General features: G+C 40.1%; 1 protein-coding gene across 1 annotated transcript in view; it reads right to left on the bottom strand.

Annotated features, from left to right (window-relative positions):
- Window positions 1–27747, bottom strand: part of MYBPC1 (myosin binding protein C1) — a 48810-nt gene that overhangs the window by 8025 nt on the left and 13038 nt on the right. The window contains exons 10-29 of the mRNA XM_071424312.1: window positions 27104–27160; window positions 23456–23622; window positions 20893–21025; window positions 19385–19509; window positions 18572–18677; window positions 18103–18269; window positions 17321–17483; window positions 16394–16500; window positions 14994–15127; window positions 13711–13867; window positions 13094–13198; window positions 12279–12467; window positions 11197–11331; window positions 11044–11124; window positions 7654–7722; window positions 6372–6539; window positions 5804–5892; window positions 3835–4030; window positions 3110–3249; window positions 1187–1346 (exon numbers count right to left, since the gene is read on the bottom strand). Coding sequence (XP_071280413.1) covers window positions 1187–1346; window positions 3110–3249; window positions 3835–4030; window positions 5804–5892; window positions 6372–6539; window positions 7654–7722; window positions 11044–11124; window positions 11197–11331; window positions 12279–12467; window positions 13094–13198; window positions 13711–13867; window positions 14994–15127; window positions 16394–16500; window positions 17321–17483; window positions 18103–18269; window positions 18572–18677; window positions 19385–19509; window positions 20893–21025; window positions 23456–23622; window positions 27104–27160 — 2648 coding nt within the window. The remainder of the gene's footprint in view (window positions 1–1186; window positions 1347–3109; window positions 3250–3834; window positions 4031–5803; window positions 5893–6371; window positions 6540–7653; window positions 7723–11043; window positions 11125–11196; window positions 11332–12278; window positions 12468–13093; window positions 13199–13710; window positions 13868–14993; window positions 15128–16393; window positions 16501–17320; window positions 17484–18102; window positions 18270–18571; window positions 18678–19384; window positions 19510–20892; window positions 21026–23455; window positions 23623–27103; window positions 27161–27747) is intronic.

Below are 27747 nucleotides of genomic sequence, written 5' to 3' on the forward strand. Positions count from 1 at the left end.
CCTGCATGCCCTGCATGCTACAGAGCAGGATGGATCCTGTACATATATATCCTCCATATACTGCAGTATGCCTGTCTTTGGCAAGCCTTGTTCACTCTGCTGCCAATTATTTTTTGCAGTTTGTTCTGATTATAAACTGTCCCTGTGTCTGAAAATCCATTTTTCTTTCTGCTTCAAACAGTGTGCACTGACACTGCAGTGAATGGATGCAGTTTCTGAACAAGGAAAACATGGTAGTAAAATGTATTTTCTCACTGCCAGTTTATCTCCACTCTGCAATGGAGATCACCACCAACAAATCCTCTTCAGCCACACATTCAGCTGGCCTTTAAAGTGGCCAGACAGACAGACATCTATTCCTGTGCACAGGTATCATTGTGCAACTTTGCTTCACTGAAAGCTGATCCAAGCTCTCATACTGACTTCTGTGCAGCTTAGGCCTGATACTTGCTCTCATGAGAAGGGAAAGTAAAGCAGTGCTGAAAAAGAATTTCTAGAGCCATTCTCTTGTCTCTTGTTCATGACTCCAGAGTCTTTCAGCATGGCTGTGTGGGTTGTACAGGTTGTCTGTCCTCTGCATCATGGCAGTCATGTATTCCTTCCTTTCAGGCAAGCTGCTTTGATTTTCATCCTGTAAGCTATTTGTTTTTAGAATTTCCTTTCCATAGGAAAGTTTTGTGGTTTTTAAGCTTACAGTGCAGTTTCCAACTGGCATCTTCTGAAACGTCAGGATTTTTGACTGCAGAACCAGATTTTGCCTAGCCCCACCTTCAAGAAATGTGAAGCAGGGCTATGCTTTTCTGTTGCATCCTGCCTGAAGTGGAGGGAATGCCTGCACAGCTGATGCCAAGTCTCCAGAGGAGGGCAGTGACCCACTGCTTCTAACAGAGCAGCTGCTTTACTCCTCTCCAGCTCTTGTCAATGCATATGTGCCAGTGGTGATGTGAGTCTGAGATCCAAGACCATAGAAAATGTCAGATCATGGGAGAAATGTCCCACTCCTGATTAAAAACAGTGACTATGAGCTATCTGGGCAAGCCAAGAGGTCTAAATAGGAAATGCCCTTGCTGTTGGACCTGGCCCTGGGGCTGGGAGTGCCTCTGAACGCTTTAGAGACACGGCCTTTACCTCAAGCCACCTTCCAGCACCCCCCTCCCCCTTGATGAGGCATGGATAATTAACCAACCATCCTTTGCAATCAGAGCACTCTCTTTGGTCATGGTTGCATCCTCACTGAGGCCACACATGTTCTCAGCAAAGACCCTGAAGTAGTACTCGTTGCCTATGACCAGCTCATTGATGGTGGCACTGGTGCGGTGGTAGTGCTCGATCACGGTGAACCACTCCTGAAAGGACAGACACACAGACACACAGGGTGAGCTCTCCCCAGCACCCTTCACCACCCAGACATCCACTGGAAGGATCATCAAGCTTCTGGGAGCACGTTCTTCTTTGAAGAGAATGCAGCTAACAGTAATTAATAGTGAAATGAGTGATTTCGATGGCAGTGCAGCGGAGCTCTCTGCTGAGCAGTGAAGGCCAAACCCTACTGAATTGTTACACTGGCAGCTGGAAGGGTTCATTTTAGGAACTGCAGGCTTACAAATGTTGTGTTGTGTGAGCAAGGCAGGCTCCCTCATTCCTAATCCACACTGCTGACAGAGGAAGTACAGTTGCAGATAACAAAACTGCATTCCTGTGGGGAAGGCAGTAGCATGTGCTGTTCTGCAGTAACATGCACTCACAAGAGGCCAGTGCACTAATCTGCCCTCTCTGTCACAGGCTGAGTGTTCATGAGAAATCTACTTCTATGCTTGTGGTCCTCTGATATCCAAAGGCCAAGATGGGCAAGTGGGTTTTAGTGCTTTAGTCTTGCAGCAGTAACAGGATGTGTGAGTTCTGTCCTATTACACAATACCTAAACAACAATCTGAGATGAAGGAGGTTAATGCTAAAAATGCAATTAATATAAAGTGCAATATGACCACAGCAATGTTTTTGCTTTTCTTTATTCTGCCCTAAATAGTTTTCTTGCTTTTCTAAAGATGAACTTGTGCTGAGTTCCCTGTACCACAGTTTGCATTCATATTTGGTCAGCTTTAAGAGCCAAAGTTCCTTTGGGAAAACAGTTTTTTGTAGAAGACCAGCTGTGCCAGAATTGCAAAATGCACCACCACAGATACAGTGAGGAAAGTGACCTGAATGATGCATTTCACACTGAACCCTAAGTGTTGCTTGCTGTTGTTACTTTTTCCTTATCACAGTAATTTAGAGGGGACATCATTGTTCTGGTCACTGTACCAGAGACCATATCTTCTTACAGTCTCAAGAGAAGGAGGGAAAAAAAAAAAAGAGAAGCATGGGAAGGATAATAGAGACATAGGAAGAATGAATTGATCAGACTATGATGGAGATCAACATATTAATGTGGAGGATAGGAGAGGAAAAGATTTTCTTGGAGAAGGCAGCTCCCTAAATATTGCCCTAGATTTCCAGTGTTTAAATTTGCAGTAAATGTTAAATCTGAGAATCTGACTACTGAATCTGTCTTTCAAGAAAGTGCTGTACTTTTGTTAGTACAGTTTAATTTTTTTTTTGTTAAAATTTTTGTTAGTTTAATGAAAATAATAAATATTTCTGTATTGCAGTTTTCATCAGTAAATCTCAGAGTGGTTACAGAAATATCTGTGTACTGTTTTGCCATGGGTAGTAAGCAGTGGCAATGACTTACACAGTGGGACATTGCAGGTTTGAAAACAGCAGCAATGGAACACTTTTGTTCTGGCAGCAGCATACTGAATTCAGAATTGATATTTTAAGGTTTTATTTTCTCTCCTGAGGCAAAGTAAAAATGCAGAATTACTTCTCTCAAATCCACCTATCCTTCCCATTTTTAGTCCTCCTCTTTGGAATAATTTGAAAATATTTCCACTTCTAGGCTTAGTGAAAAAGACTTTTAGAACTTTTAGAGGGCCCTGTAGAGATTTTTCAAATGCTAATAAATCAGTGCTTTGTCCACCTACATACTTTTAAGCATGAAAAGCTTTTTGTTTTTAAAAGGGAGAATTCATGAGTACATCCAGCTTTTAAACATCTCCTTATTACTTACCATACTCTTCTTATCTGCTTTTTGAATAGTGTACCCAGTAATGGCAGCATTGCCATCATCTTTTGGTGGCTTCCATGATAAATTCACATTCTCTCCCCAGACATCCTCAATAGTCACAACCTCTGGTGGGCCCGGGCGATCTGCAACAAAAATATGACATATTCTGCTGTTTGCTTTCTCTATCTTTTCCCCACACACATCTTCCAATTAGTCTGATTTCTCTCCCTTTCTTACAAAAAAATAGTCAAAAGAAAGATGTGGTTGCAAAATAAAACTTTTCAAAGTGAAGGCATGTCAGAATTACAATAAATTTAATAAAGTTGTGCTGCCAGTTTTGCCTCTTATATATTGGAATGGATGGTAAAAATGAAAAAATAAATATGTTTTCCTGCCTGTCTTTCCTACTTTCAGCATTTAGGATTTCTTCCACACTGCATTTGTGACAAACTTACTATGAATTTGCTACCATTACTATCTACGGGTACCACTCAACAGGAAAAATCTTGCATCTTGGCTAGACAAGAACCTGAGGGGCTTAACAGAGAAAAAAAAGAGACTGACACATTCCAACAACTCTATGGTGTAGGGAGATTTCTTGAGAGACCCCAAATCTACAGCCAAATAATTGAACATGGAGAGAAATCACTGCCAAGAAAGATGGCAGCATTCCCATTTTCCTTGGAGCCTTGGAGCAGCTGGATCTCTTTCCATTTCTCCAAACATACCAACGATCTGAATGTCTATGGTGGCTTTGTCCACCAGGTTCTCCACCTCCACTTTCATGTCATACTCTCCGGAGTGGCCCCGCTCTGCCTTCCTGATGAAGATGATGGTGTCCTGCTCCGTGTTGCGGATGTTGATGTCGTTCTTGTCGATTGGGGAACCGTTCTTCTCCCACGATACTTTCGCCCTTGGTTTGCCCTGCAGAGAGCCAGGAAACAATTTTTTTATGATTTTTTTTTTTTTTTTTTGAGAGAAAAGGGAAGAGAAGGAAACAAGTTTAATTCCAGTTTTTTCCCCAAACAGGAAGTAAAAACTGTCCTGAAATGTGACAGTGTTCACAGGGGTGCAAGGATGAGGGAAGAGATGAGGGTTTGACTCCAAGTTTCAGAAGGCTTGATTTATTATTTTATGATATATATTACATTAAAACTATACTAAAGGAATAGAAGAAAGGATTTCATCAGAAGGCTAGCTAAGAATAGAAAAAGAAAGAATGATAACAAAGGCTTGTGGCTTGGACTGTCTGTTTGAGCCAGCTGGGCTGTGATTGGCCATTAATTACAAACAACCACATGATGCCAAGCACAGATCCACCTGTTGCATTCCACAGCAGCAGATAACCATTGTTTACATTTTGTTCCTGAGGCCTCTCAGCTTCTCAGGAGGAAAAATCCTAAGGAAAGGATTTTTCATAAAAGATGTCTGTGACACTGAAAGAACAGAGTTATTTTTAAAATTATACACCATTTAGAGATGCAATCATACCAATTCACCTAAAATGTAATTTTCTTTCCTTTTTTTTTTTTTCCTCAGGAGACTGAAAATATTTGCAATTTCTCACTATATTGGATGATTATCTCTCTGGCTAAATTGACAAATAATTTCCAGTTTTCTGAAAGAAAAGGGAGAAAAAGTAACCCACAGAAAATATAGAACAAAGTGTTTCACTCTCTGGAAATGCTTACATTCTCTACATTGCCAGTGAAAGAGGAAAGTAATAGATTCAACCTCCAGGGATTCTAAACTCTCTTCTTTCATTACAAAGGAAGCTGTAATGGCTGCTAGGAAGGCTGGATTGATCTCTTTTGTGTGCCGTTTTTGTGTGTCTAAGTGCCCAATAGAGGTGCTTAAAGTAGAGTGAATTTCACCTGCTTTGCTGTGGGATTTGCCTTCCACAGGCAACAGTTTGCAGGTGCTGTCTGAAAAAGGTAATCTCACACCATTTTGAACACCTTATCTTAGAGAATAACCATAAAATATTCCTTTAATTTCTCAAGAGAAGTATATCTTGCAGTGTAGTGCTGATCAAGCTTTTGTGAGGCTTTTAAGAGCCTCTGTGAAGCTGAGTTATGCCCATCCAGTGTCTTGAAATGTGCAGACATGAAATAGAAATGAATTCTACCATAATTCTTTTATTCAGAAGAAGGACCCTGCAAGGAGAGAGGCTGGTGCTGTTTAAAAGATATGGGAATGAAGGTTAACATGATGCTGTGGAAAAACTGGTTACGTATTTTAGAAATAGTCATATTACAGTTGTGATCTCAAGGATTTAACAGCTGCAGTCTGCCTGCTCTTCCCCTCACTTTTCCTCTCTCATGACAAGGAAGTTATTAAATGCTACTGCTCCACTCTTGATACCCATATTTAACTGCTTCCAGTGCAACCCCTTTGCATTGTGCAATTGTCTCGTGTGCAATGTCTACTGTGAAGATTTGTGAGTGTCCTTTGGATGACAGATGAGCAATCAGTCTGTCTGAGTTACCCAATTCATTACTTGGCTGAACATAATTTGTTTGAGTTGTTGGACCAAAAACTTTCAGGCACCTCTGTACTTCAGAGTACTTCCACATGTGCTTGAGGTACCTGACTGGCCAAAGTTACAGAGAAATCAGTCAAAAAGAAGAAGTATTAAAAAAAAAAGGAAAAAAAAAAAGGAAAAATAATTTTTCTGTCAGTATTTTTAGTTCTTACCTGGAAAGGAATAACAAGATTCACAGTTTCTCCAACTCTTCGAGTATAGGTTTGTTTTAAGTGTCTTGGTAGACGAATCTTTGGAGGTTCTGAACAAAACAAAAGCTTGTGTTAAGCACTTATCTTCCTTTCTAACCAAGGCAGCACTAGTGTGCATCAGTATAAAAAGGAGACAGTGTGGTCTAAAATTCCCAGAAGTGACAAATGAATGAGGTGTCTTAAATTTCTTGGTACCCCAGTGTTGCATTCAGGACACCATCAGCTTTTATAACACCAAATGCTATGATGGTAGGACTAGAGGGAAGCTTAGAGGAACTTAAAAAAATACCATCAGGATCAAGTTCTGCAGAAAAAGATGCCCTGAAAAACTGAAAAATAAAGGCTCAGAAATGAAACAAAATTATGAATTATTCAAAGATGTTTTCATGATTTCTAGCCACCACACAATGGCTTTGTAAGGCCATATCATCAGTTAACAATAACAAGTAAATATTAGCCTTAAAAAAACCCAGGTGTTAGTATGGAAACAGGGTGTATTTGTGGGTAAGTGTAGGCAGCAGGATCTTACCTATCACTTCCTTGACTAAAATAGGCTGTGGGTGGTACTTGGGCTCACTTTCACCAGCAGCATTCACAGCTTTTACTCTCACAAGGATTTTCGAGCCAGTTGGAAGGCCATTGATGGTAAACTTTGTTTTGTCTGTCAGCTCTGGGTTAGCCACGATCCATTCATCGGCTGGTTTAGGGAAGTGAGGGGATGAGGAAAAATCCAAAGAACAGAGAATTATAAATACATCCCCAGCATGGATGAGAAAATTACAGAACAGTAATAACCTTGTTAGATTCCAATGAATAATTTTGTTTTTCTATTTTGTTTTTCTAATTATGCTGTAACACAATGCAGATTCATTTTCATATGTAGGAAGAATGTTTCAAACCCTAAAGATTTTCTGCTGATTAGGTATTTGTATATTCATATATTTGTATATATTTATATAATTATACAAATCTTATTAGAATATGGCTATAATTTAAGTGTACCAGTGAGGAAAATGGTTAGATTTTTAAATTCAGCTGGAATAAAACAAGGGGGGGAAAAGAATGTACTTCAAAAAGCACTCATCATTGCTTTAATAGCTTCCTTGAAGAGAAATGGGTTTTGCAATTAATTTCAACCAGTAATGAGTACCCTTGAAAGTATAACTGAGAAATAAAAGAAACACAGAATATTTACACATTGCAATGAAATGCCATCTCTCCTTATGCCTTCAATAAAAGGAAGGCTGTGTCAGAATTATTCACATAATTACAGCATTCTGGGATTTTTAATCCTAGCCCCAGGTGGTCGCACGAAATTGATGGAGTGATGAGAAGAGTACAGTCTTTTCTAACAGCTTCCATTACAAACCATACTTTATTATCCACCCTGTCCTCCCAGCACAGACTGCCCTGACACTGCTGGCACCTGGGCACAGGAGCCTGGTTTATGAACCAGCAAGTCAGGATCAATGCTTCCCACACCATGTAAAGCTAGCACTATGAAATGGGCACAGAAGACAGAGAACTCTTATGAACTGAGAGCCCTGCAGAACCAGACCACAGTGCTGTGGCACATTTTCATGACTGAGTGTCTTGCTTTTAGGAATTAAGTTTTCCTTCAAGCTTCAAGCAGAAAAGGATTTCAATCAATGACTGTTTCCCAAGTATCTCCCCCTCCCCTTGCACCTATGTTACAGAAAATTCCATAGACTGTTGCCCCTAAAATTCACCGTCAGGAATTTATCTTTACTTTTATGAAGATAGATTTTCTTTCATTAAAGAGGACTTATATCCTTTGTGGAATACTGTACCTTCCAGGTTAAAAGGTGGCTCCCCCAATTCCTCAGACTGATCTGTCGATATACCTTGAGAGAATCCATCTTTAAAATTAATCAGAGACACCCACTTTCACACAGATGGAGCATTATGTCAGTGGTTAGCAATTCCTGTTAGTAAGTATGCAAAGATAGATGCTGGGCTTTACAGATTTAGAGAACCCATATTTAGGGAGACTGCAGGGAGAAAAGAGATGGAAAGAGGGCATCCAGATCACAGAGCAATTATATGTGATGCCCACAGGAAAGATAAAGGATGAAAGAAGAGGAGGATATAAAGTTCTATGAGTTTTTTGGGCCCCAGAATAGCCCTAGAAATATGAAAAGAAAGAGACAAAAGGAACACTTGGAAGAGAGAAATGAAACAAAATGATGATGAGAGAAAGTGTAGAAGGAGAAGAAAACACATCGTAGAAGAGATAAGAAAATCAGAGATAAATTCTGAGGAAGAGAGACAGAAAAAAAGAGGTCTTGGAAAAAGACTTGGAGGAAACAGAGGAAGAGAACACATTTAGCTAAAGGTAACATAGATAGAAGATTAAAGAAGACCAGACCCATGGATGATGACAGATATGATGTAAACCCTAAGGCTTTATTTCCTGAACAAAGTTATCACTGCCTTGGATTTCCTGTAATCCTGGAGCTGGCTATTTTCAGGATAAAAGCAATACTATTCTAGTATTTTTGCATGGTCCTGGATGAGTACACTGGCAAAGGTCTCAGCCAACAGAAACTCTCTGAAGCATTTATTTACTGGCTATAAAAACAGATCATCTGCAGGTACAACAGCCTGTTCAAGCAGATAAACATATTGTGACGAGGAGCACTCAGGCTGTGCTCCCCAGGCTGCCCTCCAAATGCCCCACAAGAACCAGTCAGCAGCACACTTTGCTAGGGACTGCCTTCTCCTGTGTCAACAGGATTTGGTCTGCTCCTCATCTCCACAGCAAGAGGGCCAAAGTTTGATATTGCAAACTAGGCCTGGGGAGTTCTCTCTCTCTCTATATATACATATATATTCTATATTCATGTTATTCACTCCTATGCAAAGCTGGGTCAGGATACTCATGATGAGACTCCAGTACTTCAGTAACATTAGTTAAGGACTCCAAGAATCCACCATGTTGATCAAGTTATGTGGTTCTGACTAAAGGGGAATACCAGTTTTGCAAAGCCAAGCCAATGTTTATGATACGTTATTCTTCTAAATTATCCTTATATATTTTTTTTTTGTCTTCCTATTGTCAGCTTGTGATTTCTCCTAATGATTGCTATGTTAAGGAAGACTCTAAAAAGCCTCTTGAAAACTACTTCAGTGACAACAATGAAAGAATGGAGAATGTAAATACAGATGGGTTTACAGACAGATAACTAAGAGAAAAAAGAAGCAGAATGAATATAGACAGTCATAAAAAGTATCTTGAAATTAAAAAGAGTTATTAAACATTACAGAAAAATTAGTTTGAGGCAGAACAGGGCTGAGAAAAAAGAGGCACTAAGATATTGCAAGAAAGGAAAAAACAAATGAAGAGAGAGAAAAAAAATGAATCCAATAACATGACTTTTAAAATTGGTATTTTAAAATTGGCATTTTAAAATTGGCATTTTCTACTTATCTTGCTTCTTCCTAAGCATTTCATAACATATATACATAATGTCAATTGTGTATATATAGATGTATATGCATATATAGGAGGTATATATAGATATACATAAACACTCAAAACTATGTAAAATACATTGTACCCATTGTATTTTAACTGAGGTGGGTAACAGTAAAATGACAGACTTGGCTGCCATTTTGTTGTATCTTCATATTTTTAAAACCTATCTGGAAAAAAAAGTAAAGAATTTGTTCCATTAACAGGTATACGATGTTCTTCTGTCTAACAGCCCTTTAAAGACAGATTTAGAAGATTCCTTTTCAAAGCCATACTTTGAATTAACCTGTCTGTATTTCTCATCCTCTCTTATCACTTGATTTAGATATCACATTCTCTAATGTCAAGCACTTTTAACTTTTCCCTTCCATTCTACCCAATGCTACACAGAGCATAATATACAGCATACACTGAAGTCCTCACATTGACAGTCCCCTTAATATTCCCCTACACCTGCCCTGTGCAGTGAAAACAAAGTCAGAACACTGTGCCTTGATGGAAGACTGCATGCTTACTCACTCTGAGCTGTTCCCACAGCTCCCTCCCAAAATACAAGGAAAACCCTTCCTACCATTCCAGCTGTGTCTGCCTTCAGGTATTCTCCTCCGGGTCTCGGAGCTCCTTGCAGTCCTGCTCCTTAAAGATATTCATCTCAATACTACCAGATGCTGAGTGCTCCTGAGAAAAGCCAGGGGTGGTTCTTCACAGCCTCTCCCCCTCTCCTGAGAGAGGGCTGAGTGTACTCTGATGCCGTGGCACCCGGCCACGTTTATGACCTAGTGTTTTCCTGGATTTTCTGAATCTGAAACATGTGACAGCATGAATGACACGTTCTGTCCTCTCCCTCTTGTCTCCAGGCTATGGACTGTGTTCATGGAAAGCTTTCATTGAAATAAATGCCTTTGTGAATAAAAGGTGTTCAATCCCTCGCTTGATTTACAACACAGTTAAGAGCAACAGCAGTGGAGCTGAAGATAACTGTGTGCCCTTCATCCACTTCCTCAACATTGCTGCTGGTGGGGTTGTTGGTCCACAGAGGCTGGGTATGGCACACACCACTCCAGGATATTTGATACTTACCCGGGTGCTGGTGGACTTGACTTTTTGAAAATAGGCTTCATTTGAAAATCTGCTGGAAAATTTCTGAGTTTCTGCTGCTTGATCACCAAAAGACTCTTGAAAAATATAATTTATATATCCCTGTTCCTTCTTATTTTACTCTCAAAACTTAATTCACTCTTTTATCTTCCTCCTTCAGTTCTTATATATTTTTGTCTCAGATTGACATAGTTAAAGATCCCTAAAACTGCACTGAAATGTTGGAGAAATTAAATATCTAGACATGGACTTTGCATGCCTAGATGACTTCTGCAGGAATTATTGGAGAGGCTGTTCTCAGTGTTGGCAGCTGGCACTTGAAGTCAGTCATATGTCAACATAGGGATTACCACAATGAGGACCTCCTGTCCCTAAAACCCAGCCAACCTGAACATATTTTGGGCCACAGTTGTAACTGTTATTTCCTATGCCTTCATCCACCAATGAACTCTTTAGTGCCCTAACTCTCATTTAGCATCTGAAAGAGGGGAGTTATTAGCAAGGTACTTGGTACATTACAACAGATTATATGGCTTTTCTTTTGGATTTCAAATAAAGAGTAAGATATGTCGAACCACAGTCAGTGGGTGGCATCTGGAATACAAACCAAAGGAAGCCTGAACAAAACCCTGCTCCTTGAGGTTTTCTGCCTGATTAGTCTCTGCCTGACAGCCAGAGCACCTGATATCTGTAGAGAAAAAATGGAGAAAGTCTCACCCACGTTCCCTGTGAGTCAGGTACCCCAGGTGCTGTCACTTACTTCCTTCAAAGCAGTATTCCACCACATAGCCGTCCAGCCCTGCCGCCCCAATCTGGTCCGGGGGCCTCCACTTCATTGTCACCGAGGTGTCGGTCACACTGTCCACTGCCAGCAGAGTTGGGGGGCTGGTGACAGCTGCAGCAAGCAGGGAGAAGGCAGAACACTGTGTTACCAGAAAGGTTTAAGTTTATGGTCTGTGTTTCTCTAGTTTAGCATCACAGGTGACAGGCTATCCTGCCTTCCAGGATGATTTCCCATCTGTCACTATGGGACGCGAAACAGCACAAATGCATACACTGCTGCTCTCAAGGTGAAGAAGAAGGGAAGTTTATTATCTGACTCCAACATTTATAGTTTTCCAAAAGTGACAGTGGATTGGAGGGTGACAGTGCCACCTCTCCAATGACACTGGACAAACCAGCAGTCCATCAAATTTCTTCTCCTCCATAAAAGAATGCAAAACAATAAGTTATTTACAGAAAGTGTGTGAGAAAGTTTGCTACAAGAACCTAAACATCAGAAGGCTTAGAAAATCTTAAAAAATCAGGGTGACATCCATCATCCCTGGCATGTGTTCCCCAGTTAGGACCACACTAGGAGAAAGCAGCTACCTCATCCCATATATGCTCATAGCCTGACCCAGAGATAAATTCCTCCTGCTGAGGAGAGAGAAGGACAAGCAGCTGTGGCTGGTAGAGCAGAGAAGTTGGGAGCAGTGTATTCAAGTTGGGAGCAGTGTATTCTGCCTCAGCAGGGACATTCTGGCAAGAAGGGAGCATGCTGGAGCTGTAACACCCCCTCCTTCCTCTTCCTCTGCATTCTGGGGGTGCTGCTGAGCAAGGGGGGAACCTTTGCTGATCTACAGAACAAGACACCTTTCTTTTACAGGGACTTGTGGTTGTCACCATAGTTTGAAAATCTGTTTCTTTATATGAAAAGGCCACTGGGTTACCCTGTCACTGTGGGATTGACAAAGTCTCCTAGCTGTCACACTAATAAAGAATTATATAATTAGGTGATTTTAATGACATGTGAATGGTTATGTTCTAAATGCATACCTATCTCTGCTTTTGGTTACTTACCTAAAGGAACAAAGGACTTGGAAGGCATGCTTGGCTTGGACATGCCAATGGCATTGACAGCAAACACACGGACCTCATAAGCAACACCTTCAATCATTTTCTTTGGCTCAAAAGTTGTTTCCTTGCACAGTTCAAAATTCAGCCTCATCCACCTGGAGCTTTGTTTCTTTTTCCTCTCAATGAAATATCCTTTTAACCAGAAAAGATTTTATCATAATAAGTGATGGCACAAAGGTCGGTAATAAAAGGTCTATTTTTTGACTGCCCAGTGACAATTTTTAACCTGGATACACCTCAATATTCCCTTCTAGCTTCAGAGTGATAATTTGCTTCATTGCAAGCTATCTGAGAGTCACCTATTTGCTTTCATGCCATATATGAGCTTTTTTTGGACTTAGAAGGCTGCTGTGTTTAGTTCAGAGTGAAAAGGGCCTGGTTCTACTGACCTCTGGGCCCCTCTGGCTTTCTTCTTGGTTTGGTGTATTAAAAGATATTCCATTTTCCTCAGTAAACTGTTTCTGAAATTTCCTTCTAACACAAACAGGCTAATAACAATGCCGAGTTTGGTTCTATAAGAGGTTGTCTTTCAAGTAGGGGACATAAAAATGTAACAAGATAGAAAATGACAAATCTCAAAGCATTAGAAAAACAGGTATTTGCTAAAGTCAGAACAGGCAGGACATTCTAGCTACTGGATATTCCCAGCACCCCTTTCCAGGGCCTGAGCTGAACTCTGATCCTGCTGCATCCACTATTTGGTGTTTGCTTCTTTTGTCTGTATTAGAGAGTCACCCCCAAAACAAAAAAGTGTGTACCTAAAATGGGTGATCCACCATCATTTGCTGGAGGTTCCCAGGTCATAATACACCAGTCTTCACCCACCTCAGTCACATTTGGTGCCTGAGGAGGATCAGGAACATCTGTTGTAAACAAAGTAAATATTATTAAAAAGAAAAATCTTTCTTCTTTTTGCATAGGCTGAAATTAAAGATGTCAAATAAGAAACAAATCTAAATAGTTTTTGAGGTGCAAAAGGATTTCCTGATGAGGAGGGAGAGCGGGGAAGAAGAAATTTAGTGGATCCTGGCTGGTGGTCAGGAATGGATGAATGCCAAGGTCTCCTTCACAGTGGAGACCCTTGACAGGCTTTCAAGGGCCTGTGCCAAGACAGAGCCCACAGCCCCAGGGAGAGGGGAGAGCCAGGAGTGATAGGGACAGCCTGAGGCAATCAGAGACGTCTGGCCCCTGGCAGCAGCAATAATCAACTCCTACTTGAATCCCTTCCAAGCTCCTTCTTCCTTCAGTAACACCCAGCCTCAGTACCCTTGCATCCCAATTCCACGCCTGGCAATGGGGAAAAATAGGAAAATGGAAGTTTCCTGAGACTCTACCCCAGTGACATGGCTCATGAGCTCTGTTTCACACGACTTACCAACCACTTTGATGTTGATTAGAGCTGTGTCCTCTCCAGCCTCATTCTTTAAGGTGATTCTGAAAGGACCTGAATCCTCCCTCTCAGCTGCATCAATGACCAGGCAGCTGCTGTCTGGGTATGATTCTGCCCGAATTCTTCCACTGTCTGTGACCATCTAGGAACCACAGAGAGCAGAGGGAAAAGTCATATTGTCTGGATTTGAGAGTCAAAATACTCAAAAATCAAAATTTGAAAGTAGTACGGGTCACTTCAACAAAAATATTAAAGCAACTCTAAGAAAAACCACACCAAACCTCAGCATTTTAGTCACCTAATGATGAGAAAAATGACAAAATAACTAAAATAAGTAAAACTTGGTAACTGTTTACTACTTAATTGAGCCATTGCATCACAAGGGATGAGGCACTAGGCTTCTCCTTTGAGGTAGAACACACTTTTGCCAACATCACAAATCATTAATTTGATGGCAAAAGAATAGCTGATTCTTCCAAAAGTGAGATCAAAAGGAAGTAATTAACTTTAAAGGTCAGAGTGATTGTAATGGTCAGTAGTTTCTCCTCACATATTTCAAATCCTGTGACATATTTTGGAGTAGGAGCTCCCCTAGAATAATTCCCTGTTTGGACAGGACCACAGTGGTGACACTACAATTAATATTTGAAAAATAGTGGTCAAAGATTGGAGCAGGTAGGTTTGATGAATGCATTAGTGGTAAAATGTCCCAGCTTCTACATTGAACAATGAATATTTAAATGTGAAAAACTATTACTTTGGTATTTACACACCCAGGGATTGATCTAAGCAAAAGTTTTGCTCTAAGACACCAGATGCAAGACCCCAATTGCCCAGCCTATTGTTTCATTTGAGACTTGAACTCCATTAGTGTTTATCATTCATTTTCCAAAACCAGACCATATCATGACTTCCTGCCAAAACCTGGCAGCCATTCTGGGCACTGAATGTATAGAAGAAGTAGCCATTTGGTAAATTTTCATAACTTTTCTCCTGCATCCAATATATCCTTCTCCTCTACTATTTTTATAGTAGACCCCTATTTTTTTTTCCTTATTTATTTCAGGCTTTCATTAAAAAGACCCAAAATATTCTAAATAATGTTTACCTGTTTTACCCTTCTTTTTTGAGCAATGAGCATTTTTAAATACAGGGCATCTCTCCCTTATTTTCTGCCATTAAAATAAATTTCTTCAAAAGGCTAAAGATTATTATAAAGACTATTTTAACCTGGTTAAGCTAAAGAAACATCTACAGTGACAATGTACCTTGTCCCCTCTACTCCAAAAGACTTTTGGAGGTGGTTCACCAGTGATGGGGATCTCAAGTCGTAGTTTGTTTCCTGCCACCACTGTCACAGTGTTATTTTCCCCAAGACCATCCAGGTGAAGTTTAGGAGGATCTGAAAAAGGAGACATTGTCCAAGTTAGACATGTAGCTGCTGCTCTGAGAGCTCAGTGACCTGGCACAGGTCTGCAACACACAGAAACATGCTCTATGTTTTATTTTCTTGGTATTTTTAAGCAACTGAATTTTGTTTTAAAGAAAAGTTGTGAAGAAAAATCTATTTAAGGAAATAGAAAACAGAAAAAGAAATTGTGGCACTGATGAAAAAGAACTCATGGCACCATAGACAGTTTGGAATAAAAAAGACCATATCAAGAAATATATAACTGTTTCCCTGAGACAGAATTATGTATATTCAGGTAACTTCAGAGAGCACTTTCCTTTAAGTGGCTCTTGAGAATTTCAGTTGTGGGTTTTTTTATGGCACATTTAACCATGCTTCAGCCTTCACTGTCCTTACAGTTTAAAAATTTATAAACCCCAATCCTTTTCTGAAAACAAAATTATCACTTTTGTAATACACTGTGTGTATGGAGAACAACTGATTAATATCCTCTTGCAACTTTTTTTAACATGTTGGTCATGTTAAATAATGGTCATTCCCCTCTAGTATCACTTCACTTTTCATTCTGCCTAAATCCCATCAATACTTTTTGTAATACAGATATCCCACATCTCTCAGGTTCAATTAAAAAACATGTTTTCTAAAACTTTTATAATTTATATTGTTCTCCTTTTGACTTCCTTTTGACAAGTTGCTGGTTGCAGCTAGAAGCTGGTGAGGAATTGCTGTGGGAATAGTCAACGCCCTGTTTTATTTTTGTTTGAAGGACTGGGATCACTAACAAGCCTCCTGCTTTGCTGAATGAATCAAAGCTGGGCAGAACAATTTTTCCCTCTAGATAGCATTTAATGCTTTTAGTGAATAGATAAATATGTGCTTATTCTACTCCTCTCTTATCAAATCACATTTTGCAATGTTAGCGAGCCAGTTCTTAAAGACAGCAGTGTATATCTGAGAGGTTATCTGTATATCTAGCAGGTTTTTTACACAAACTCTTCATAGAGGTTTTGATTTAGCATCTCAGCCTCAAGAAGCCTCCCCCAGGAGCTCCTCCCCCCAGCACAAAAGCTGTGAGCAGATCCTGAGCACAGGCAAAGGACTCTCCCGGCAGCTCAAGCGCACTTTGCCAAAGCTGCAGGTCTGTTTTCCCTGGTGGATACAAAGTGCCTGTGGTCAGGGGTATTTCACACTGCTTTTGATTTCTGAAAGGTCACAGGAAGATGTTCTGTGCAGGTCTATACTGTGCAGTCTACTTACCCACAATATGTACTTTGCATGGAATATTAATGTTGTAGGCATCTGGCACAAACATGTATTCACCCTCATCATCGACAGCAGAAACTGGTATAACAAATCTGTGGATTCTGTAAAAGAATTGAGAAAGAAGTCTGTGTAAATTATGTTTGAAGACTGGTTGCAGCTATAAGCATAAGTCTGTGAAAATTGTAGGAGATCTGTGAAAGTGAGTAAAATTGCTGACTAAAAATCCTTTGCTTGTTGCTTAGTGGTGGTTTAGACAATTAAATATGGTGTGTTTTGTACAAAATATTACTGACACAACCACCAAATAAAGTAACCAATTCTAATATTGTTTGTTTGAACACAGAACAAGGAAAATACAGGAGTGTAATCTCTTTTACAAAGGGATTCTATGCTGCTGCCATTCAATTTCAATTTGCTTGTTTAAGGAAAAATCTGCAGGTGATCTCATTGTGGGAATATTTTGACTTTTGTAGGACCATCTTTGTGAGTTGATACAAAGAGGAGCTATGAGAAAAAGAGGCACAGAAAGGAAAGAGATAAGGAATTATATATTTTATATCTATATTGTATATTTTACATTTTATATTGTATATTTTAATAAAGTCTAACAATAATTTTATTTTTCTGCTTAATATCCCATAACAACAGCAACAGTAATGGCGAGAAAAATCAACAGCTTGAACTTAGGTGGATCCACGATTTGATTATCGTCCTCCACAGCCAAAATACACAAAAGAAGATGAAAAAATAAGAATAAAGGAAGCAAGGAGACATGACTTTTAAAATGACAGAAATAAATATGTCTTTTGGGACAGAGGTTAGGCTTGATTAGCAGATAATTTTTAGTGAGGTAACCCACATACTGGCACAACTCCACAGTGTCATTGCACCAAAAGCCACGTCAATACACAGTAGGCTTACCTTCCTTTGTGATAAAGCTTTACACGGTCACTGGCTTCAATCAGCTGCCCATTTTTGTACCATTTCCCTTCCACATTCTCAGATATCTCACACTTCAAGTGGATTTCCTGTCCCAGCCTCACAGTCTGGTCTTCTAGTGCAAGTGATATCTTCAGAGGTCTCACTTAGGAACACAGAAGCAGATGCATTAAAGAAAGATGATGGAGCTCAGTAACCATGGGAGGGTAATTTCCAACTTAATAAAACAGCATGAATTGGTCAGGGTGCCAATTTGTACAAAATAGTCAAGAGTAGCATGAGTATTACAAGTAAAAATGTACATTTTTGCATAATGCACGATAACTTAAGAGCACGGATCAGATAAATTTTGTTTAAAGACACAAGCACTTTACAGAGATACTGCACAAACAAAGCTGAGAGGATTACACAGTCCTGTGCTTGTGCCTAGGTTTGGCTTTCCTGTAAAAATCTAAAAAGGACTGAAGAAAAGCAGATACTTCCCTTGAAAATTCACTTTTTTGACCTATTGTACCTTTGGATGGATTGCTTTATTGCTTTGTTTTCCATATTAATGGTGTGACAGGAAGTTAACAAGCAGAACTAGTTCATGGCTTGCTGCTGGAAATAGTTTCTAAAGGGAAGTCTTCTTCATTATTCTGGAGATTCACAGCAAAAAATTGCTATGGAAGTTAAGTTTCCTTTTCAACCCGCAGGGAAAGGCAAGAAAATTGTTCATTTCTGTGTGCCAGCATGAATTGGAGAGCAAGGTGGATGATACTCACAGTCAACTGAAAGCTTGGCTTCTGATTGCCCTCCAGTTGTCATTACTGAGTAAGTAGCAGTGTCATTTTTGGCAGCTTCCTCTATGACCAAAGTGTGTTTTTTACCCTCAACCTTAATCCGATACCGAGATTTGGGATCGTTGGAAAGTTCTACGCCATTTCTAAACCTAATGGAAAGGAAAGAATTTTTACTTTTCCAAAGGAAGTCCTGTGCAAGTAAGACTTCCACAGATTGAAACTCCCAGGGGTGACTTTACAAGACTGTAAGGCACTAGAAAAGGTTAAACAAACTCATCCATGAATGTTTAAGGGTATTTTTGGTGTTGCTACATTTTTGAATAAGGTTTTATTGAGATTTTCTTAACAATATTCAGGTTTACTGGTTTAGGAAAAAGCTGCCCACATTTTTGCCCTCGATTAAAAGTTTCTGGGTTTTGTTTTCATGGAAGCTGTTCAAAGCATGTCTTACCATTTCACATTTGCATCATCCTCAGACACTTCACAGCTCAGCTCTACTCGTTCACCAACATAGGTGCTGGTGTCCTCCAGGCCTTTGGTCACCAAAATTGGAGGATCTTTGGAAAGAAAAAAATTGCAGATTTACGATCTGAGAGGGAAAACCAAGTGAAATAGATTTTAAATAATGCTGTATAAGGCAGTGTTGCTTTCAAGTTCTAATATGGGTATCAGTGCAGCCTTTTCTGCCTTAAATCAGAAAAGCTGTTGCTCTTTAGAATGCTAGTAGGAAATTTGCTCAATAAAAGTAACATTTCTTCATATTAATACCTGTTTTGCTGTGATAATCAATACCACAGGAACAAAGAGACTGAAGATGTGGCCTCCCATTTGTAAATGTTCATAGAGTCTTCTCTCAAATCAGTGCAAATGGAATGAAAACTGGCTTCTAGAAAGCGTGATCTGAGGGCACTTGGACAATATCAAAGTCCTCAGGTACCAGGTGTGGTGTTAGGGGAAGCCAGGGCTACGACACACAGGTCTCCAAAATGGCTTAAAATTTTAAAGGGCACCACAGCCCCAGTGGATCCAATGCACAGTACCAAGTTGAGTGTATCCCCATTTCAGGGTTTTCACTAAGCTGCTAACTACAGGATGAGAAAAAAAAAACATGGCCAGGGATCACAGAAATACCAAGTGATCCTAACAGCTGCTAATGCAAATTCAAAAATATACTAAACCAGATCCTCCCTGATAATTTCTGTTGCAGCCAAAGAAGCCATATATATTTAGGGCAGGTGAAACAGCACCAAGCTGACATAGTTACCTCTCACAAACAGTTCTGTGGAGCATTTCTCATCACCAGCTGTTACGTAATAGCGAGCATCGTCTGTCATCGTACAGTTATTGATGAATAAAATTCTCTGGTTACCTTTGTGCTCAAAAATGTATCTGTTTGGACAGGAATGCAGCAAAGACATATTAGCAAAACTTCTGGACACCTTTTGTTTTATGTAGAAAGTGCTGTAGGGAGTTTTAGAGGCAAAAATACTAGGGTTTACACAGTACTGGGAAAATTGTCCTTGGAAGCAATTTCCAAGTTTCAACAGAGCTGTCATAGACTTCTAGCAAAAAAAAGAGCTGTGGTGTAGAGTGACAATGAACTGCTTCTGGCCTGTTCCAAGATCCCAAGTCTGGGTGATATGAAAAGAAGAAATTAAAAAAAAAAAGAAGCTGGAGTCAAATGATGGCAAATAAAATGGAGTCTGAAACTCTAGATGAGTAAAGCTGAAAATAACCAGTAAGAGGACACCATCACTCATTCCAACATTTTTGTGAAGTGTAATAATAGCCAAAGTTAAGAGGTTAATATTATTGGTAGGCCAGATGGCACAAGATATCAGTAATGGGATATGGGGTTTTGGTAATGGGATAGGGAGCCTTTCACCTTTATGTCACCAGTTTAGATCTGCTCCAGGTTTGTAATGACCAAAGCTCGTTAGCATCTGACAGCTTCTTCAGCTGCCTGGTAGAAATGCACTGGAGCCCTCAACCCAGCCTGTCCTGCTGGGGAGGACCCATAGAACTGCCTGCAAACCCCCTCTGAATTGCTCATGCCAGATATAGGGGCTAAACAAAAGGTACTCCATTATCCATTTTTTGGTGAATCATGAATTTTAACCAAAATCCTTTCTCGATTTCAACAGAATGAAGGAAAGCTGCCTCATTTCTGTAAAAAGGCCTTTTGTTAATTACTATATTTTTTAACTGGATGGAGGAAAAATTGTCTAGGACTTTGTGCTGCTGAGAAACGTTTGAGAAACATCTTCCCCAGGTGCTCATGACTGATGGTGCAGGCTGTTGATTTCAGGGTGTTAACAGAGTAGTGAAAGGTGAGACAAAACTCATACCCCCTTTCCTGGGGTTTATGAGCCAGGTGTGTAAGTGTGTGATGTAAAATCTCTGCTCTTAGCACAAAATTACTGTGGAAAGATTGTGTCCACCTCCAGACACAGGACCAAGGACAAGTGATTTATTTATTGGCAGTGCTTCCTCCTTTTTGAAAACTACTGAGTAGAAATTGGCACCACATTTTTTTGAGGATCTCTAAGACTTTTGTCTTGAGACAAAGGAGACAATCTATATTACATTAAGCCTACAGTGTACTTTTCTGGGTCCTGAGCAACATAGCATCATTTGCATACTCTTCCCATCTTATGAAATTCAGCAGCAAAATTGGTGCAGCCTGAGAAAAGAGATAGATCTGGGCAACACACTTGTCAGGGGAGTAGATGTGTGTCCATTTTACTGCTCACATATGCTAGAATCACTTACTTTGCACTTGGTCGTATCTCTTGGCCATTTTTATACCACTTGAGCTCCACTGTTGGATCTGCTAGCTCCACCATGAATCTTACTTTACCTCCTTTGTCCACCTGGTATGCAGGATCGAGGCCTTTGGCAAAAGCTGTTGTGGAAGTCAAGTGTTATTTTAACATGAGATCAGAAAACAAGAACATGGATGCTAAAATGACACTGTATAAATCTCATCAAATCTGTCAGAATACATGTGCACCATGTTATGCATCACAAGATATTCTCACACTGGTCTGCATGGAATCATCTAGAAACACTGGAATAAGCACAAAGCTGTGCACATCTGGTTATCCTGACCAAGATCAAGCTGGCATCTCTTCAAGACTTGGCAGAGTGATTGTATTCCAAATAGGACCAGCTAGATGCATCAAATGAAACACATAACTAAAAATGAATGTGTAGTACCATAACATATATTATGATGTGAGGTAGTGGATGAGGAGAGAGGGTGTATCAGGCAGCTGGATTACAGCTGGATTTGTGGAGAACTTCACCCACATAAAAGGGATCCCTCCAGGAAACCAGTGACACAGGAAATGTATATACTGCATCCAGTTCTGAAATGCTGTCCAGGAACAAGCAGATGCCACAACAGTATAATGGGCAGTGCATTATATTTATATGTGTGTGCAAACATGTTCTGTGGCATATACGTGTATTTTATATACACATGTATGTGGATGTGACAGCCTGGTCAGAGAGGAGAAAACGGGTTTCGTTTTCTCACAGTGGACTTGGGAGACTTTTTAGGGAGTCATAGAAACGATGATAATTTGTTAACAACCACCTGCAGGTGGTGTCTTTCTACTCTGTTTTTATGTTCCTCTCAAGGACTGTGAGAAAGATGTTTTTGTTAGCTAGCCAATCAAGGAGAATGCGTCAAATCTGTCTATAAAAGAGAGGATTCTTCGTATTTAATGTGCTTCTTCTGCAAACCAGCCTTTGAGTGAACTTGTGTCATTTCTGGCTCAACGCTGACACATGTGTATATATATATATTTCTGTATGTAATAACATGCTATTCAGTAGGGTTGATGGGGAAAGACAGGCTTGAATGTCCTCACCCAGTGCAGCGTGGAGGGTCTGTGGTACAGCTGGGATTTCTGAGCAATGGAGATTAAGTGCAAAACGAGATTATGAAAAGCAGACACCGCCTGTGTTTGAAGTGACCTCTGTTTAGAGAAGATGATTTTGAAGGTAACACAAGGTCTAATTTCTGTCAAATAACACCTTTCCATACACCTGAGGGACATTGTTCCAGATGGAACCAGTGTTTATCTGAGAGGGAGGGATGCTTTAGGTAAGCAGTGAACTGGATAAGGTATTTATGCTTCCACCATGGACCAAATCTTCCTTCTGATTAACTCCTTGCAGGAACGAGTTGTAGTGTGAAAGCTCCCTTGTGTGGAAGTGAGGCGTATTTGGGTTTTTAAGGTGAATGGCTGTGTGTGAGCAGTGAGCACAGGGATGGCTGTGTGTGAGCAGTGAGCACAGGAATAGCTGTGTGTGAGCCGTGAGCACAGGAATGGCTGTGTGTGAGCAATGAGCACAGGAATGGCTGTGTGTGAGCACAGGAATGGCTGTGTGTGAGCAGTGAGCACAGGAATGGCTGTGTGTGAGCAATGAGCACAGGAATGGCTGTGTGTGAGCAGTGAGCACAGGAATGGCTGTGTGTGAGCACAGGAATGGCTGTGTGTGAGCAGTGAGCACAGGAATGGCTGTGTGTGAGCAGTGAGCACAGGAATGGCTGTGTGTGAGTAACGAGCACAGGAATGGCTGTGTGTGTGAGCCCAGGAATGGCTGTGTGTGTGAGCCCAGGAATGGCTGTGTGTGAGCAATGAGCCCAGGAATGGCTGTGTGTGAGCCATGAGCACAGGAATGGCTGTGTATGAGCAGTGAGCACAGGAATGGCTGTGTGTGAGCCCAGGAATGGCTGTGTGTGAGCCCAGGAATGGCTGTGTGTGAGCAGTGAGCACAGGAATGGCTGTGTGTGAGCAGTGAGCACAGGAATGGCTGTGTGTGAGCCCAGGAATGGCTGTGTGTGAGCAGTGAGCACAGGGATGGCTGTGTGTGAGCAATGAGCACAGGAATGGCTGTGTGTGAGCAGTGAGCACAGGAATGGCTGTGTGTGAGCAGTGAGCACAGGAATGGCTGTGTGTGAGCAATGAGCCCAGGAATGGCTGTGTGTGAGCAGTGAGCACAGGAATGGCTGTGTGTGAGCACAGGAATGGCTGTGTGAGCACAGGAATGGCTGTGTGTGAGCAGTGAGCACAGGAATAGCTGTGTGTGAGCAGTGAGCACAGGAATGGCTGTGTGTGAGCAATGAGCCCAGGAATGGCTGAGTGTGAGCCGTGAGCACAGGAATGGCTGTGTGTGAGTAACGAGCACAGGAATGGCTGTGTGTGAGCCCAGGAATGGCTGTGTGTGAGCAATGAGCCCAGGAATGGCTGTGTGTGAGCAGTGAGCACAGGAATGGCTGTGTGTGAGCAGTGAGCACAGGGATGCTCTGCCCCATCCTCACCTGCACTCTTCTTCACCTCCCTGCGCATGCGCTTCAGGCGCTTCAGCATGCCCCGGAGGTCGGTGATGCCGTACTGGAACGCGATCTTCTCGTACTCGCTGGGGTTCGCGTTCTTCAGCAGCTCCCACACGTCCACCTCGGGCTCCTCCTCTTGCTGCTTGACCTCCCTGATGTTAGCGAAACAAAATTGTGGGGGAAGAGTTAGTGAGGTTTTATCACACCATAAAAAGTAGGTGAAGCTGAATCTATGGTGAGGCTAGAAATGTTTTGGCCAAAATTTGAAGGCTGCCATTGTATCTTTTTTATTTCATTCAGTATGAGTGGAGTAGCTCAGAATGGCATTCACTCCTTACTTTACACTTCTTCAAGGCAGAATTTGAATGCAAGTTTTAATTTGTCCTTTTCTGATACAATCAGTTATGAGAATTTTTATATTGCTTCAATGCTTTCAAAAAAATACAGTTTGAAAATGTAATAGCATACAGGTTAATCCCACTTAAATCAGTTTTATCTGCTGTAACTTGAGTGGAATCAATCACAATTTATGACGGCACCACTGAGTGTAATCTATACATTTCAAAATGATATAGAAATGTTTTCAAACCCTGAGTCCCTGTAATTGCTACTGTGGTGACTGGTGGCAGGACATTGAAGTGCAGGGGGATCTGTGTCTGTTTATAGTTACGCCAGTGCTTCTCAGCATTACTTAAAGTTGTCAAATGAATAGGAACTGGAGATTTCCACACCAGCTTGGACTTGAAGGATGGATCTGTTCACTTCCAGGTGTATCTCAGTCTTAAGAGCAGGAAATGTGTTCAGAGGCCTGTGTGAGGAATCACCTTTACACAGAAGTTTCAGAACTGTATTTACTATCTGCAACTCCAGGCTAAGACAACCAATAAAGAGAAGTATAATTATTTTTCTCAATGGCAGCCATTAAATGATAGAACAATGAAAGCATCCTAAACAAAATTGCATTTTTTCAGACTGACAATTTAGCTCAAAAAAGTGAACTGCTAGAACAATACTGGAATTGAAGAAGAAATCTAGATTTTTTCCTTCTGTAATATCAATAGGATCAGACCAGGATCATTCTAATTTGACTTAGCCTGTCTAACAAAATCAGTACTTTTGAGACCAGAGCAAGTAAATAAACATCTGAGAAATAAAAAAAATACCAAGTTTTGCAGTGAGGCACTGTTAGAGCTGAGCTTTGTGGAGTCAAAGAGAGGATTTTCTTTGACATATACAGAAATAGCACTAAAGACCCCTGAGAATCTCTGCACGGTTGGATGAGGAACCATGGAAACTACTTTGCTGTTTAGTCCATGAAGTTTATTAATTTTCATAATATCTCTGTAATTTTTAAAAAGAAGAGAGGTTCTCCCTGAGCAGTCTTTCAAATAGAATAAATCTGAGGCAGCAATGTAAGTTAGAGAATCTCAGGTATGTAATTTTATAATTTGTTCCTTTTATCCTTTCAATCCACTCTGAGGGAATCCAAATAAAGCTCCCCTGTAAATCAGGCAGTGGTTGAGAACAAGGATCCTGATTTTCACCCAGACTGGAAGACTCAATTTCAGGCTCATTTTCCTCTGGCATACCTGGAAAACGAATTTTGGTGCTTAGAGCAAGCCAGCTTTGTTCTGTGACCTCAACAGTTTGAGCTGAGGCCAGAGGCCGAACAGAGCAAGGTCTTTCCTAAGCAGACTGAACTCTGACCTTGCCATGAAATCACTTTCAGGTCTCTTTCCTAAATATGTGCATTTTGTTGCAAGATGTCCTTGGAAAAAACCCCCAAAGAATCAAAAAAAAAAAGAACAACCCAACAACTAAAAAAAAAAAAAAAAAAAAAAAAAAAACCCAAAACAAAAAACCAACAAAACAAGGACCTAAATATTTGAGTGACTTTTAGATCTTGTGCCTCTTGGAATGTCATGCTGCTACAGATCCACTGCATTGACAAAGAATATCCAGTCATGATGTGGCTTACTGAGATAAGACTTGATACATCTGCCTGCCAACCAGCAGAAAATTAGAAAATAGACAGTATATTGATTGTATGCATTTAGGTTTGTTTTTTTTTTTTTTCTAAAAAAAAACATGTTTCAAATAGTATGAACCAAAAGGGAAAAGTTCTAGGTTTTTCCTTGGTCATACAACCATAAAAAAAGGAGAAAGAATGCACCTCCAACGTTGCCTGTTGTAAAAATTGAAATAAAACCATGGATTTGTGTTCGTAATAATGGATATTAATATCCACACACATGGATATTAATATCCACACTGTGGCTTAATTAACAATTTTATTCAATTAAGCTCAGAAATATGAGGTTGCATTTCAGGGCCTGAAGCAAGGTGAACCAATTTGACCAAAGTCAAATAATGGTGTCTAAAAACCAAATATTTGCTTTATCCATTAAACACACAATAGGTATTCCATGTTTATAAGGCTGTACAGTATTTATCTTACAAATCTTAAGAGTTAATTGTTAGTAAAGTGATATAATGTCTCTTAAATCACATTTATCTTTCCACAAAAACACCAAGAACTCTCACATGCATCTTTCATGTTACTATGGAAACACCACACGGGCGGTCATGAGAACTGGCATGGCAAGTCTGATTAGTAGGATGAAAAGACAAACTGAAGGTCCTAATTAGGGATGAGAAGATTGAAAAAACAAAGACCTGGTGGATTGGAATTGGTGGAGGTGATTCTTTGTCTACTTTCAGCTTCAGCTTTTCCTGTGTGCTTAATTTAATTGCTTAAATGCTATTCTTGCCCTCATAGCCAATGAGCCCTTTGTGACCTTTTAATGTAATTAATGCTACAGATTTTCCTCTTTCAGAGTAAGTAATAGATGAGATAAAGGATATAATTCCTTTTCCAGTTCTCTGTGATCAGCTGTCATTGATTTCCATGGCATATAGAATTTCTCTGCTTGATTTTAAAAGGTGATGAATTAACTATCTTGTCTTAACCTGGTGAAACACTAAACTGGGTTTAAGATCTGAGATAACTAGAGACATAACCATTGTTACACCAGATTTTCAAGGAAAATCAGAGAAACATGTACCCCAGATTTTTTCCATCAAAACATTTGAGTTAAATAAAACATGACTGAGCATTTGTGTGTACATATTTTAAAAAAAGCTACAAAGAATTATACCACTATCTATGACTTGAAAGCATGAGATATGATTTTTTTCATATCAGGATGCTTATAAAATCAATTGAGGATGTACCCACAAAGATAAATTTAACCCTTGCAGGTTTTTTTTACTGTTGCACCAGACTCAATTTTCTGTACTGCTCATCCCCGTGTAGGAAATTTCCCCCCTCTGTTTTCCATGCAAACACAAAAGAAATAGCAAGTGAACTAAATGTTATTGAGCTCTTTAGGCTGAGGCTCACTTCTTTTCCCAGCACACTCAAATCTGAGGTTTCTTTTCTGCACGCTTAGAGGTAAAAAGAACAGAACATTTACATATTATACTATGAGAATAAAAACCAGTTAGAAACATTAAAAAGCTGAAAGGTCACAAAAATCCTTAAGGAGTTATTAATGCTACACCTGACTGTTTCTGTGGGTGAACCTAATGGTTTGCAATCCACACCTGCTCACTGCACCACTTGGTTCTCACCTACGTTTCAGGAGACCACTAAAGTCAAGTTCTCCTGCATCCTCTTGTCCTTCACCACTGTTATTAACAGAAAAAGATCAAATCTTTGTTTAATACAGGAAGACTTAGACAACACTCACAACTTCTCATACACTCAACACTGTCCAGAAACACAAATAATTGTATAAAATCAACACAAACTTGTATGCTTTTTCACATAGATTATGTTTCTGCAGGCGCTTGTGAAAAATAACACAAAGGTTTGTATTGCTTCTTATTATACTTTGGTGGCAAATTTTTGTAACTTAGTACATAAATTTGCCAAGGTTTGTGTTAGACTTCAGTAACACAAACAAATGGCAGCTAGTCAACACAACCAGCTTTGTTTTTCATTTCTGTAGTGGACAAAACAAAGGGCTTGTGCTGATCTGTTGCTATGAAAACAAAACAAAGATTTGCATTGCTGGGTGATGCTTTTAACAATGCATAACTCTGTCAAATACTGATTGAAAAGTACTTAACCTTTACGATTTTACCTTTCTCTAAATGAAGGGAGAAAACAGTTATAAAAAAGAATAAAAGAGTACATTGTCCATTTTTACAGATAGAATCACAGTCCTATCAAGGTGCATTTCTTTCTATGATGTGATCATTAGCAGAATTAC

Source organism: Agelaius tricolor, unplaced genomic scaffold (assembly GCF_023055355.1).
Source record: "Agelaius tricolor isolate 1412-34295 unplaced genomic scaffold, bAgeTri1.0.p SCAF_3, whole genome shotgun sequence".
NCBI lineage: Eukaryota > Metazoa > Chordata > Aves > Passeriformes > Icteridae > Agelaius > Agelaius tricolor.